At 39.9% G+C, this 16212-nt stretch overlaps 1 protein-coding gene across 2 annotated transcripts in view; it reads left to right on the top strand.

Annotated features, from left to right (window-relative positions):
* The window catches only part of LOC121278964 (desmoplakin-like), a 92149-nt gene that overhangs the window by 18117 nt on the left and 57820 nt on the right, over positions 1 to 16212 (top strand). For both annotated transcript variants that reach the window (XM_041189591.1, XM_041189590.1), the window contains exons 4-5: positions 266 to 449; positions 13644 to 13772. In XM_041189591.1, coding sequence (XP_041045525.1) covers positions 266 to 449; positions 13644 to 13772 — 313 coding nt within the window. The remainder of the gene's footprint in view (positions 1 to 265; positions 450 to 13643; positions 13773 to 16212) is intronic.

Below are 16212 nucleotides of genomic sequence, written 5' to 3'. Positions count from 1 at the left end.
ATAGTCCTGTCAGGCAGGCTTTGCTATGGACATGACATCCCAATTTTCCTGCCTTCTGCTCCACAATGTTTCATACCTTGACACCTAAAGATGAAATTTGATTCCATGAATTTGTTGGAATGACAGTTAAACCCACATAATAACTCTGGTGTGGATAACACACACCAAAATCAAAACTGATGGTGGAAACCCAATATTATAGTTTGTTGGTGCTCTATTCAGCTAGACCGGTTCAGTTTTCACTATCTTTGAAACTCTTCCACAGTGTGCATCATCTTCGTGGTCAGATGCATGCCATTTCAAAGGTCATCACTGAACGATACGCTGAGCGAATAATTGAACGGAACCGGACATTAAGGCACCACACCATGCAAAAACCCAGAAATTCCTGGGATGAAGGGCTTTCAAGGTCGACTAATGAGCTGTTTGGCTGGTTAAACCAGCAGAAGGTAAGTCAAGTTACACTTTTTTAAAGTGTTGAAGTTTTTACCGAATAATGAAAAGACGAACTGACCTTTTTAAATTCAGATTTTTAATATTTCCTTTCTTCTAATGTTTTCAGTTTTCTATCCTTAAGTTGTGCCATTTACCCACTAAACTGTTTTTGATTTTTTTAAGAAAAGTACACCAGGGATAATGTTCAGGAATAAGTTTTAACAGATACGATGATACATATTAGGTGAAGTTGGTGTCAACATCCTTCGAAACTACAGGAGAATTCAACAGACGCAAATTAGACATATTTTTTCAAAAGTGAATATAATGGAGAAAGTCTGATATGCCACCTACTATATAAGATACTATAAGATAGGCAATATTCCTATTTCTGGCTCTATGGAAAGAGGCTTGAGGGGAAGTCACTGTACTGGTTAAAAGGAGAGATGGGATTCTTCTGCCTTTAATCTCCACACAGTATGCACGTTAACTGACTCACTTAATTCTTTACAAGGTATCACTCTTAGTGTTGTTTATTCCACTTCCTAAGTCAAAGGGTAGCATTGTTTGAGTGACTAATAGCTTGAGGAAATCCTACATTGCCAAGCATTATCAGAATGAAATATCTGTAGAATCTCAATTATTAATCAAGTAGCACTCAGTACTTCATTGTACCTACATACAGCTTATGTCCTTGATTAATACATTAATCGTGGCTGAAGCATGTATTCCGGGTCATGTTGCTGTGGCTAGGGAGGTCAGGTGTCATGGATTATTTGAAAACAAAAGAATTGCAGCTGTTTCCTGTGTAACACGCGTTGCCATGTATAAAGAAGTAGCAGGCACCACTCAATCTACACCGTCAATCCAGCATTTTCAGATGAGGCCCTTATTGCCTCATGGGTATTGCAACCTGTTGTTGTAGAATTCCGCACTGAAAATGATTGATTTCTCTTTGTTCTTGCTCGTGTGCTTTCCTGTTTTCCCCCCACCCCCACCAACCTCTGATAATTTAGGTATATGGATGAAAAGAAATGGATGCCTGAGGACGGTTTTTGCCAAATGCACTGCTGATTGTCGAATATGATCTGAGGCAACCTGGAAACACCCAGTTGCATAAAAATTTAGAGTAGTTGTCACCTTCATAGGTACCCCAATGGCCAGATGCTGCAGACCATGTGCCAATAGCTGGTAAATCTCACTTTCTGCACAGGGGGTAATGGAAACCTTATTACACAATACTGATAGGAAAATCCTAGATATGAGTCCTTTTGGTTGACTGACTGTCTAGCATAGGTACTGTAAAGAACATATCTTTTTATTTCTGTTGGACTGTGGATTAAAATTGCAACGGCTGCAGTTTGAAGGACGTGTTGTCAAGAGGATATAATAAGGTCTATAATGTTGGAAATTATTTTAAAATACAGTTTAGTGTTATCTGTGTGTGTGTGTGTGTGTGTGTCTTAACTGGGTTAAAGCCAGCTGGTCTAGAGGCTTTGATGTATAGAAGGTAAGTAGGTTTGAAATGGTAATTAGATAAACATAGAGAAATAGAAGGTGAGGTGTAAAGGGGGAAATTTGTATTTTTAAATAGACCATCCAAAGGAGTGGGTGAAATATTACACCTAACCAGGTGAAGCTCAGAAACAATGTGTTTATTTTTTGTAAAGCTTACTAATAAAGTGTGTATTATAAAAGGGCTTTATTGTTAGAATATTAAAGTTTATAAAAAAACCTAATGACAATGAGAATTTACATTCAAAGAGGAAAACATGTATAAAGGCTATTGGAAAAAGGAGGAGGAATTCTAAGATCTAAAGCCTCTAGCCTGTAAGCCACAATTCTGTCTGCAAGGACCCAGAGCTGAAAGAAACTCATTTTGAATGTGACTGTCCAGGGTGTGCTTTGCCAGGGGTTTCTTTAAATCTATGTTTTACTGTTGCCTTACTGGGGGGTCTACCTGAGAATCAAATTAATTAAGGGATTTTTGTAGTTATTATAGTAGCAATTTTGTAGACACATCTTGTACTAATAAATGTTTAGTTTAGTTTCATTAAAAAAAAAGCCTCTTGAGACTAGGTGGTCTTATTACTAATGAATTCAAAGCCTGCATCTCGATACATACAAATTGCAAAAATGGATTATGACCCTTGTTTCATGTTTTCCTCTGGGATTTGAATAGCTCAGCCTTTACCATCAGCTATGTCATAATAATGTCCGCTGGAACAGCGTGAGAGACATATATAATGTTGCTGTCCTGGAACAGAGTATACAATGAATGACAGGATGGTGCTGAGGAGGAATCTGGTCTAATGGGGAACTATCTGGCAACAATGTTTTAATTGTCTCCTGACCAGGTGACCAGGGTTTGTGTGAGAGCAGTGCAGCAGAATAGCTCCTAGCCTGAAAGGAAAAAGATCTAAAATCTCTCTGTCCTGTGTTTGTAAGATTCTTGTAATCCTACAATAATAACTAGCTGACTCTTTCTCCCTGTATCGCTATAACCTGCTTTCTCTCTGAAAGCCCCTGTCAAGAGGCAAAGGGGAATTAGTCAGATGATGTTGAAAGGCAAGTGCTCAACCAGTGAACTAAAAACTAAAAGTGCTGGAAGACCATCTCGTGTCACCAACTGAAAGGAACTTGGGAGACATCAATCAAAATCAGCCCACCGAATCCTGTACTCCGGAATTGGTGCTATTGAACTGTTTTATCCCTCCCTTAAAATCCATGTTTTTGTGACTTGTATGTGTGTGTGTGTAGGGATTTAAGAAGGGCTAGAGTTTAGGTTATAGAGTTAGAAATTAGCAGTTCATATTTCTTTCTTTTACCACTGGCTAACGACAGTTTGTTCAATAAACAGTTATTAACTTATTACGTTTACAAACCAGTTGCTTGTTTTCTGTAAACCTAAATTAAACAATTAGTTGGGCTGATTAAACTCTTTTCACATTAGTCATGGCTCAGGGAGCAGGGGGGCTTGATATTGCAGCACACTATCTCCAGTGATTCGTGACAAAGTTTGGGGGCTTGTCCGGGATATTTTGGAACAAAAGTCAATGATTATTTGGGTATAGATTTAGTAAGTAGTAAAAGCAAAAAGGAAACACAAGGTTTGTACTGTCAAAAATAAGATGACACTGGAAACTCCTAAAGCTTTCCTGCAAGTGGAAGAGATGCCCCTGACGATTTTACAAAGGATCCCAAAAGCCAGGTTAATCAAATTGGTGAGTAAATTAAGAGTAGGATTGTCTGCCAAAGCTAGGAAGGCAGAGATAATCGAAGAGATGGCACAGCAGTTGAAATTGGATGGAATACCCGAGAGACCGAGTTCGCCAAGGGGTGGTTCATTAGAATGGGCACAAATTGAGTTGCAAATAAAAAAATTTGGAACCAGAGGCAGAAGAAAAAGAACAGGAAAGAGAAGGAGCATTTCAAAGAGGACAGGCAGAGTGTCAGGGAGAGAGAGAGAACGAAAGGGAATTAGAAATGTGAAAACTTGATCTGCGGAGGGAAAAGTTAGCAATGGAAGTGAGAATGTAGGAAAGGGGCAGAGAGTAGCAGCTTAAAAACCTGGATTTTAAAAAGGAGACATCAGTTGCTGAGGAAAGTTTTGATTTTGAGAAAACCTTTAACTTAAAATCCAGTTAGGGGATGTTTAAATTTGTACAAGCTCTTCCAAAATTTGAGGAAAGGGATGTCGAAGCATTCTTTATTTCATTTGAGAAGATAGTTAAACAAATGAACTGGCCAAAAGAAAACTGGACATTGTCCATGCAGAGCAAATTGACAGGTAGAGCAGAGGAAGTTTATGTTTCACTGTCAGAGGAGGTTTCTAGGGATTATGATGTGGTGAAAAAGGCCTTTTGAGTGCTTATGAGTTGGTCCTGGAAGCACACAGACAAAAGTTTCAGAATTCAAGGAAACAGCCTGGGCAAATTTACATTGAATTTGAAAGGTTTAAGCAAAGTAGTTTTGACAGGTGGATACAAGCATTAGGAGTTGAAACTACCTATGACGTTCCCAGCGAAACCATTCTCTTGGAAGAATTTAAAAACTCCCTACCTGCTGTAATAAGAACCCATGTTGAAGACCAAAGGGTTGCAACTGCCAGACAGGCAGCAATAATGGCTGACGATTGAGCCAATCCATAAAACAAAACCTTTTTTCCATAAATTTGAAAAGGCTAGAAAGTGGGAGAGTAAAAGGGAAGCAAGTAGTCAGGGTAAAGAATGGATAGCTTGAGATCTCATCCCCAGATCAGGAAGGGAGGTGAACCTCAAAACCTAAGTATTTCCATTGTAATAAAGTGGGACACATTCGTTCAGAATGCTGGAAGTTGCGAGGGAAACCCATGAGACTTATTGGAGTTCATAAGAGTGAGTTTGAAAAGGGAACTCAAAAAGAAAATGCCACAGATTAAATTGTAGCTTTAACTACAAATAAGGGTCTAGAGATAAACACTACTGTGAATTCAGGTGAAGTGAATAAGGTAGAGGAGAGATATAAAGGGTTATAGTCTAAAGGAAAGATAACCCCCTTTTCAACAAATGATGCAGCTAAACCCATAACTATATTAAGGGATACAGGAGTCACTCAAGCTCTTTTGCTGGAGAAGGGTCTAGTTTTCCCCCCAGAGTTCAATAAAAGCTAAAGCATTGGTAAATGGTCTAAGTGGAGAGCGTATCCTGGTTCCATTGTACAAAGTGCAATTGGAGTGTGATTTGTTGTCTGGATGGGTGGCTGTAGGAGTGTTTAAGAATTTCCCCGTGGATGGAATTGATTTACTCCTGGGGAGTGATTTGGCAGGAGTGAAGGTTATAGCTTCGCCCATAATTATGGAAAGTCCGAGAGAGGCTAAAGAGCCAGAGCAGTTACAAGAACAAGTTTCTGGTATTTTTCCATTGTGTGTGGTGACCAGAGCAATGGCTAAACAAAGCCCATCGCCAGAGGTCAGAATAATACCATGAGCAGATGTTAGAGTAATCGAAACTTTGTTTAAGGATGAGGCTAATCCAAAGGACGTGTTTGGCATGTCTTCATTAATTGAAGCTCAGAAAGCAGATCCAGAATTAAACAAGTTAGCATAGTCAGCTCACACTGAAGCTGAGGTGGAAGGAGTTCCAGAGTGCCATCACCTTAAAAATGGAGTTCTGATGAGGAAGTGGAGATTTGCAGATGAGGAATGGACGGTTGTTCATCAGATAGTGGTACCACCCAAATATCGTAAGGAGATATTGCAAGTAGCACATGAAATTCCTCTGACAGGACATGTAGGAATATGGTAAACCCATGCGTCAATAAACAGGCATTTTATCTGGCTAAAACCTCATAAGGACGTAGTGCAATTTTGTAAAACATGTCATACGTATCAGGTAGTAGGTAAACCTCAACATGTAATCAAACCAGCACCTTTAATATCCATACCAGTTTTTGAAGAACCATTCAGTCGGGTATTAGTAGATTGTAGGACCATTACCCAAAATGAAAGCAGGACATCAGTATATCCTTACAATCATGGATATGATAATCCTATTTCCAGAAGCTATTCCTTTAAAGACAATTACAACTAAGGCACGATAGTGGAAAAGTTAACTCAGTTTTTCACTCATTATGGCTTACTACTTGAAATACATTCTGACCAAGGTTCTAACTTCATGTCTAAAATTTTCGAGGACATAATCAGCAGTTTGGGTATCAAACAACTAAAGTCTACCCGCTTATCACCCACTGACACAGGAAGCATTTGAGAGATACCATCAGACTCTCAAGACCTATTGCCATGAATACCCAAAGGATTGGGACAAAAGATTACGTTTCTTACTATTTGCTACCAGAGATTCTCCAAATGAATCTACTGGATTCAATTGATTGAGCCCAGCCAAAGCAGTTGGAGTTCACCGATAGTGCTGGTTCCTAAGGCGGATGGATCAACTAGATTTTGGATAGACCTCAGAGTGGGTGAGTGTTGACTTAATTTAAAACAGAGTGGGGAGACTTAATTTAAAAAGAGTGTGGAGAGCAGCTGATTGATGAGTTGGATTGGTGAGTATTTCTAGTCTTTAGATTAAAATTAAGGTCTATAGTTAGTGCTTAGATCTCTAGTCTTTATTTTCTCTTTCTTAAAAAATAGCTTAAGTATAAGATTGATACTGGTGTAAATAATTAATTTCAATAAAGTTTAAAGAGCAGGAATACCAGAGTAATTAATTAATTAATTAAATGAAATAGTGATGGCAGGACGGGTGATGTGTTGCTGCTGCAGCATGTGGGGGCTGCTGGACGCCAAGGTGATCTGGATCAAACACCTGTAGTAAATGTTTGCAGCTCGAGGAACTTTGGACTTGAGTTAAGGAGCTGGAATCTGAGCTGCAGACATTGTGCCACATCAGGGAGGGGGAAAGTTACCTGGACATTTGCTTCAGGAGGTGGTGACACCCCACAGGTTAGATAATTGGAATTTAGTCTGTGATCAGGGACAGGAGGGTGTGACTGCAGGTGAGGCTGGTATGGGGTCCCAGGGTGTAGCATTTAAGGAGCCTCAGCCTCATGCAATTGTCCAACAGTTATGAGGTTCTTGCAAACTGTGGACGAGAGAGGGCACTGCAGGGAAGATGAGCGAATTGACCATGGCACCGTGGGACAGGGAGCCATTCAAGAGGTGGGAGGAAATAGGAATGTAATAGTGGTAGGGGACAGTATAATTAGGGGGATAGATACTGTTCTCTGCAGCTGTGAGCGTGAGTCCCAGAGGCTGTTTTGCCTGCCTGGTGCCAGGGTTAAGGACATCTCCTCAGGGCTGGAGAGGACCTTGGAACGGGAGGAGGGGATCCAGTTGTCGTTGTCCATGTTAGTACATTGATAGGACTAGAAAGGAGGTTCTGCTGAAAGAATTTGAACAGGAGCTAAATTAAAAAGTAGAACTTCCAAGGTAATAATTTCGGGATTACTACCTGAACCACAGGCAAACTGGCATAGGGTAAATAAAGTCAAGGAGTTAAATGCTTGGCTCAAAGATTGGTGTGGGAGGAATGGGTTTCAGTTCATGGGGCACTGGCATCAGCACTGGGGTAGAAGGAAGCTGTTCCAGTGAGATGAGCTTCACTTGAAACGTGCTGGGACCAATGTCCTGGCGAATTGAATAACTAGGGCTGTAGAGAGGGCTTTAAACTGAATGGTGGAGGTGGGGGGGGGGGGGGTGGTTCCTGATGAGAGGATAAGTAGACTTACAAAGCAAAAGGATATGGTGGCGTTGCAGGGCAGCTACTTAAGTAATGATACCCAGAGTGTGATAGGAAGGGACAGAGTGTACAAACATAAAAAAAACATCAAATAGGGTCAAAGGAGGAAAAATGGTAAAATGGCAAAATTAATGGCTCTTTACTTAAATGCACATTCGGAACAAAATAGAGGTTAATGGGTATGACTTTATAGCCATTATGGAGACATGGTTACAAGGAGATCAAAGCTGGGAACTAAATATTCAGAGAAATGACTTTTCAAAAGGGTAGGCAGGAAGGAAAGGGTGGTGGGGTAGCTTTGTTAGTGCGAGGTGGAATAAGTATAATAGCAAGAAATGATCTTGGATCAGAAGATGTGGAATCCATATGGGTGGAGGTAAGAAATGACAAAGGGAAGAAGACACTGGTGGGAGTAGTCTATAGATATGCTAACAGTAGCTATGCTGTCGAACAGAGATTAAATCAGGAAATAATGAGGGCATGTTAAAAAAAGGCAGTTTATTAATCACGGGTGACTTTAATCTCCATGTAGATTGGGAAAATCAAATTGGCAAAGGTAGTCACGAGCAAGAATTCATAGAGTGTATTCGGAATAGTTTCCTAGAACAATATGTTGTGGATCCAACCAAGGATCAGGCTACTTTGGATCTGGTAACGTGTAACGAGGCAGGTTTAATAAATGATCTCAGAGTAAAAGATCCGCGAGGAAACAATGACCATAACATGGTGGAATTTAGCATTCAGTTTGAAAGTGAGAAACTTAATTCAGAAACAACTGTGCTAAATTTAAATAAGGGTAATTACAAAGGAATGAGGGCAGAGTTGGTTAGAATGGACTGGGAAAGGAGTTTCGTAGAAAAGAAGGTTGATGAACAATGGCAGACATTTAAGGAAGTAGTTCATGACTCAAAACAAAGATATTCCAGTGAGGAAGAAGGATTGTAGGAAGGGGAATAAACCAACCATGGCTAACAAAGGAAGTTAAGGATAGTATCAAAGTGAAAGAAAAAACATACAATGTGGCAAAGGCTAGTGGTAAGCCAGAGACTTGGGAAAGTTTTAAAAACCAACAAAAGATTACCAAAAAGATGATAAAGATGGAGAAAATAAACTTTGAGGGTAAACTAGCAAGTAATGTAAAAACGGACAGTAAGAACTTTAAATATATAAAAAGGAAGAGAGAGGCCTAGGTCAATGTAGGCCCCTTAGAGAATGAGGCTGGGGAAATAATGGGGAACCAGGAAATGGCAGAGAAGTTGAATAAATACCTTGCATCAGTCTTCATGGTAGAAGACACTAATAGCATGCCAAAAGTACTAAATAATCATGGGGCAAAAGAGAGGGAGGAAATAAATACAAGAACTATCACTGGAGAAAAAGTTCTCGGGAAACTAATGGGGCTAAAGGCCTATAAGTCACCTGGACCTGATGGATTGGATCCTAGGATATTAAAGGAAATAGCTGCAGAGATAGTGGATGTACTGGTAGTAATCTTCCACGTGTCCTTACGTTCTGGAAAAGTCCCAGGAGATTGGAAAACTGCCAATGTAACACCCTTTTTCAAAAAGGGAGGGAGACAAAAAATGGGTAAATATGGCTCAGTTGGCTTAACGTCTGTCATTGGGAAAATATTGGAGTCTATTATAAAGGATGTAAGAGCAGAGCATTTACAATTGCATAATCTAATCAAGCAGATTCAGCATGGCTTCATGAAGGGGAAATCATGCCTGACAAATTTATTAGAATTCTTTGAGCAGGATAAATAAGGGGGAACCAGTAGATGTAATATATTTGGATTTCCAAAAGGCGTTCAATAAGGTATCACACACAAGGCTATTTAATAAGATAAGAGCCCATGGTGTTGGCGGAGTATATTAGCATGGATAGAGGACTGGCTAACTAATAGAAGACAGTTAAGATATGGGGGTGCATTTTCAGGATGGCAACCTATAGCTAGTGGAGTGCCACAGGGATCAATCCTGGGGCCACAATTATTTACAATATATATTAATAACTTGGATGAGGAAAATGAGCCAAGTTTGCAGATGACACAAAAATAGGTGGGAAGGTGAGGATGACACAAAGAGTTTACAGAGGGATATAGACAGGTTAAGTGAATAGGCAAAAACATGGCAGATGGAATATAATGTGGGAATATGTGAGGTTATGCACTTTGGCAAGAATAATAAAGAAGCTGAATATTATTTAAATTGCGAAAAACTAAAGAAAGCTGCAACACACAAGGATTTGAGGGTCCTCGTGCATGAATCCCAAAAAGCTAGCATACAAGTTCAGGTAATAGGTAAAGCAAATGGAATGTTTGCCTTTATTTCAAAGGGAATGGCGTATAAAAATAGGAAAGTCTTACTAGGCACTAGTTAGAACAAACCTAGAATAGCGTGAATGGTTTTGATCCCCTTATCTAAGGAAGGAATACTGGCATTGGAGGCAGTCCAGAGAAGGTTCACTAGGTTGATCCCGGGGATGGAGGGATTTTCTAATGAGGAGAGGTTGAGTAGGTTGGGTCTGTACTCATTGGAGTTTAGAATGAGAGGCGACCTTATTGAAACATAAGATTCTTTGGAGGCCTGACAGGATAGATACTGACAGGTTGTTTCTCCTTGTGTGAGAATCCAGGACCAAAGGGCATAACCTCATAGTAAGGGGCACCCATTTAAAGCAGAGATGAGGAGGAATTTCTTCTCTCTGTGGGTAGATAATCTGTGTAATTCTTTATCGCAGAGGGCTGTAGAGACTGGGTTATTAAGTATATTCAAGGTGGAGATTAACAGATTTTTACTTAGTACGGGAATCGAGAGTTATGGGGAAAAGGCAGGAAAGTGGAGTTGAGGATTTGATTGAATAGTGGAGCAGACCCGATGGGCCGAATGGCTACTTCTGCTCCTACATCTTATGGTCTTAGTGGAAAGTGAATGCAGTAATGAGGACAGATTTGTACCCAATTCCTTGGTTAGAAGATTGCATTGACAGGGTTGCCTTATTTCTTTCCAAAATTGATCAGTTGAAGGGGTACTTGCAAGTGCCAATAACATCAAGGGCTAAAGAAATATCCGCCTTAGTTACAACAAGTGGATTGTATCAATGTTGACTCATGCCATTTTGGTTTAATAACGCCCCAACTACATTCCAGAGACTTATGAATCAAGTTGTAGCTGAAGTACATAACTGTGTGGTTTATTTAGACAATGTCATAACATATAGTAACACATGGGAAGAACATGTAAGGCAATTAGAGGATCTGTGTAAGCAATTGCAATTGGCTGGCTTCATAAATCTGGCCAAACGCGAATTTGAAAAAGCAAAGGTAACTTACCTAGGTCACATTATTGGACGAGGGTAAGTGTTGCCAAGATGAGCAAAAGTGAATGCTCTAATGGAATTCCCCAATCTTAAAACTAAACAAAAAATCACGAGGTTTTTGGGAATATGTGTGTTTGATAAAACGTTTGTGCCTAACTTTAGCTCAATAGCTGAACCTCTCACCAATTTGTTGAGAAAACAGGCAAAAGTGGTATAGTTAGCAGAATGCTGACCACCCTTTTAAAAAGCTGAAGGCAATCTTAATAAATGAGCCAGTGTTGGCCGCACCTGACTTTACCAAACCTTTTAAAATGGCAATTGATGCTAGCGACTTGGGGGTAGGTGCTGTCAAGATAAATTAGGGATAGAGAAGCGGGTGGGGTACTTTTCCAAGAAACGAAATCAATACCAGATGAAGCATTCTAGGGTTGAAAAAGAAACTCTAGCATTGTTGTTTTCTCTTCAACACGTTGAAGTTTATGTCCGACACGATAACAAAGAAACACTAATCTACACACCATAATCCACTGGGGTTCACTGAAAAGTTTAAAACTCAAAATGCGAGATTGTTTAGATGGAGTCTATTGTTTCAAGCATTCAATGTAAAGAATGTTCATATTGCTGGCAAAGATAATGTGATCGCAGATGCATTGTCCTGGGTGTAAAATATTGAAATAAGTTAAAGGGGTAAGAAATGTTGACTATTGTAAAATGGGGAGGAAGAATGAATGGAAGTAAGTCTCGTGTTTTATTGAGCATGTGTCACTTACCTTGTGATGAAATGCATTTTTGAAATGGCGTTTCGTCACTTTTAAGGGTGGAGGCATGTAAAGAACATATCTTTTTATTTCTGTTGGATTGTGGATTAAAATTACAATGGCTGCAGTTTGAAGGACATGCCCACTGGAACAGGATGAGAGATGAATACAGTGTTGCTGTCCGGGAACAGTGTGCCATGAAAGACAGGATGGTGCTGAGGAGGAGCCTGGTCTAATGGGGAGTTGCTTGGCAGCATTGTTTTAATTGGCTCCTGACCAGGTGACCAGGGTTTGTGTGAGAGCAGTGCAGCAGAATGGCTCCTAGCCCTAAAGAAAAAAGACTTAAAACCCCTCTCTCCTGTGTGTGTAAGATTCCAGTAATCCAACAATAATAGCTAGCTGGTTTTTTCTCCTCATAACTCTATAACCTGCTCTCTCTGAAAACCCCTGTCAAGAGGCAGAGGGGGAAAATCACTGTTAGAGACATTGAAAGGCAAATGCTCAACCAGTGAACTAAATACTGAAAGTGCTGGAAAACCACCTCAGGTTGTCAACAAGAACTTAGGAATTTGGAAGACATGGATCAAAATCAACCCACCAAATCCTGTACTCTGGAATTGGAGCTACTGAACTGCTTTATCCCACCTTTAAAATCCCTGTATTTGTATGTCTTGTATGTTTGTGTATAGTGATTTAAGAAGGAGTCGAGTTTAGGTTATAGAGTTAGAAATTAACACTTCATATTTCTTTCTTTTGCCACTGGTTAACGACAGTTTGTTCAATAAACAGCTATTTACTTATTAAGTTTACAAACCTCATATTCTGTAAACCTAAATTAAATAATTAGGTGGGTTGGTCAAACTTTTTTCATGGTTGTTGTGGTTTGGGGAGCAGTGGGGCTTGATATTGCAGTGCACTATCCCCAGTCAGTTGTGACAGCACCCACAACATGGGTGCTGCCTGTGCTCTAGATGCTGTCCTTTCTTGGATTCCATCCTCCCCTCCACATAGCCTCACCATCCTTTTACTCCAAGCATGGACGTCATGGAATTCCAGGAGGTAATATTATAATATCAGTTATGATGCCATATGCCTTCTGACACCATTGCAATATCAACTTAATCATTTCTGCACATGCCATTCTATGCTCATCTACACAACGATTTATTCAGCTATAAATTAATTTTATTACTGATTAAAAAGCCACACCATACTCATTATTCTGTTAGGCTAATTAAATTGGTTGAGTAATTGTGCTTTACATTATATAGAGCTCTTGCTATCTAGTCCACAATACAGTGATGTGCATTTTCCAGTGTAACATTGGAAGAACAGTCTGCAGATAGGTAGGTCAAAGCAATACAGAACCCTGAGACATGTTGTGCAGGGCGACATGGACGCTTGAGGTTTTGGTGTCAGTGGGAGGAGAGTGAAATTGTGTTGTTGAGTAGCAGTTTAAAGAGTTTCAAAACAGAGTCTAGTTTTATGGCCTGGATTATCTCCTGGGGTGGCGGTGGGGTTGGGGGCGGGGGGCAGCGAAATCACTGCCAGAGGTGGATTGGGAATTTGAAGGGAGAGAGGGGTAAATTTCCCATGGCTGTTTTTAGGGCAGACATCTGTCTATAGGCTTTTCTGCTTAGGTTGCATAGGGAAGCTAAATGCAGTCAAGGTCATTGGTATTGATTTTTATGCTTGATCTTGTGGACCACATGGCCAGAACTGTGTCCAAGGTTTGATTTTTTTTCTCTCTGGTCTAATTCCTAATGTAAGTCAAAACGTGGACCAAATTATTTCAATAATAGTTAAAAGCCACCTAAATCACAATTAGCCTTATGCAATAGGAAAGCAGATCATAAATATTATGCTTAAATTGATCTCTTTTTCTATACAGCATGTTTTAGACACTCAAGAATGGGGAGTAGATGCAACCTCGGTAGAGCACCAGATAAACGAGCAAAGAAGGTACCATAGGAGCCTAGAAGACTTTCGCTGGAAAATAGATAGAGCCAAAATGGAACTGGTAATTATGCAAAGTCGTTGTTGAATATTTTCCTTCAAAATTATGCTTCACTATAATGGAAGCATATATGGAAAGAAGGTTACTACTGCACTTGGAACAGTATTCCTGAAAGAAGGTCTGTACTTCCAAAATATTCTCCAAACTAGCCTTTGTTACCAGAGACCCTGCCAAAAATGGAATGTTTGGTTTTCAAGCAAACTGGAAAAATTCATTTCCTGATATTGTTCCACTGTCTTGAGTTAAAATCTTCTGAGATTGGAAAAGTATATTGGCTGAGGTTTCTGCTGCTGCAGTGGCGCTGAGTTGCAGCCCATTAAAGTAAATGGAAGATCGCTGTATGGGACTACAGAAGTGGAAGTTCATTGCATGTGTTATTGGTTATGAGGAGATTCCATTTTTGGATGAACCGCATGTGAAGCTACAGATTTATCATTTTTAACATTTATAAAGGAGCATGATATGTAATCAGAAATAGTCTAACAAGTATTAAGCTTATGATGGAAGTATTTAAGAAGAGCAGTAAAGTAGATGACAAAGGCACTTTTTATAATTGAAACTGAGAATTAATGAAGAACTTAAGAACATCATTGTGTCTTAATGCAATGTAGCTAATATTTTGCTGAGAGCTACAGGCCCAGGAAGTGTCTTGCTTCAAGTCATATTGGAATATTCCAACATGTTTTACTGTGGACGGTGCCATTCCTCGCATAGGGGATAGAGCTACCAGGTAGTTATTTCCATATTTCAAAGTACAGCTGGAGGGATGCTGGGAAGGCACCAACAGTTTTACTCTGGTTTAGGGTTAGAAGATAGAAAGAAACTGGTGTTGTCTCTTGGCTCTAGTAGCATCCCATGTGTAAGCCAGCTGTGAGCAGACAGCAAAGATGTGCAGCAGATGGTTTACCTTGTAGTACAGTTGAGGAGGTGGGCTGCAAACGGTCCCGGAGTCATGTATGAGGGCCGTTGTTGTGTTATGAGAACCACTGCCTTGGCAAATAGCTCCAAAGTCTTGGAAGGTTTACTGCCAGCATTGAGGACTGGAATTTTGTAACTATTACAATTTTTATTGCTGGTCCCCTATGGTTTTATAGACTATCCCTGGAGATGACCATCTTGGTAAAATTGTTAAATTTGCAAGATTATGAATGCTAGATGACACACTGCCCTCTGTTGGTAACTTTTAAAGTTTTCGTTAAGTTTATCTACTCAACAGTACCACCCCACTAAAAGGGACTTGATAAGCAGATATGAAAGTGGTTTGTTTCCACAATATAGTTTACGGTTAGGAAAAGAAAGGGCATTTAGCATTGACCTCAGTTAATAATATTTTACGTGTATCTCATAAATATTCCAATGTGCTGCAAAATACGTTTTAGTTCACTTAGCTGTGCTGTTGCTGCTTTGAAGTGAGACTGCTGCACAATTAGGATTTTTCACACTAGAAGTAAAGTGAACCTAAATTGCATAGGTCAAGAATACAAGGCATCTTCAGACTCATTTTCCAGTTCTACGGTGACTTAATCAGTGGCCCATGGCCCCTGCTTGGGCCTCCATCATTCTTTAGAGGAGCACCAGGTACCTGTAGCTCGCTGCAAGTATTACAATGAGGCACAATTTTTCATTGACATGCTGGCCTCCTAGTTCAGCCGTGCACTGGATGCATGCAAGCAGAGTGGAATGAATTTCAAGCCCACTGTATTTGCAGAACTAGAATGGTAAATCTTTGCCGGCTAATGTAAGTGCCACATGACCCAATACCCAATTTGCACAAATACAGCTTAGGATGTTAACCTTTAATTGTCACTTGTGCTGTCCTGCAGATGCCTGCCTTACCTTAACAGTAAAGCTTTGTATGGAATTGAAAGATTACTTTTAAAAGCCTCTTTTATATTGTACTAAGCTTTGCGTGGGTTAGATTTTAATTTTCACCACCAGGTGAGAAACTAGTGGCAGCCTGTTGTGCAGCCCTCCTGATTTTGTTTTATGACTTTCCAAACACAGGTATATAATGTGTGGCTGATGCTTATTGTTGCATTTGCTGCCTGTCATTGAAGGTTAAAATCCCTCCTACTTACCTCTTGGAATAATGTTCTTGTCCTTGTGGCTGAAATCCAGAAGTAACTTAGATTTGCTAAAATCTGTGTCTGGGAGATCCAGATAATAATGGGTCTTTCTGATTTACTGGTTGTGGCAAATTCCAACAAGCTTGTTTTCTGGTTGGAGCAAACTGCACAAGACATGGATGTACTGAGCTGGTATCATCAGCAAGGGTCTTGTATGATACAAAAGAAGTTCCCGTTAAATTATTTGCTGCTTAATTTCGCCTCAATGTGGATTTGAGGATCGCAAGAGTCTTGATCTGCAGTAAATACTTAATTAGATACAGTGACTGTTTAATCAGTTTGCCAAATTGATCATTATATCTGGATCCCACTGTCTA

This window comes from Carcharodon carcharias, chromosome 6 (genome assembly GCF_017639515.1).
Source record: "Carcharodon carcharias isolate sCarCar2 chromosome 6, sCarCar2.pri, whole genome shotgun sequence".
In the NCBI taxonomy this organism is placed as follows: Eukaryota; Metazoa; Chordata; class Chondrichthyes; order Lamniformes; family Lamnidae; genus Carcharodon; species Carcharodon carcharias.
Note: the sequence above shows the minus strand (reverse complement) of the source record. Positions and strands in the feature narration are given on the sequence as shown.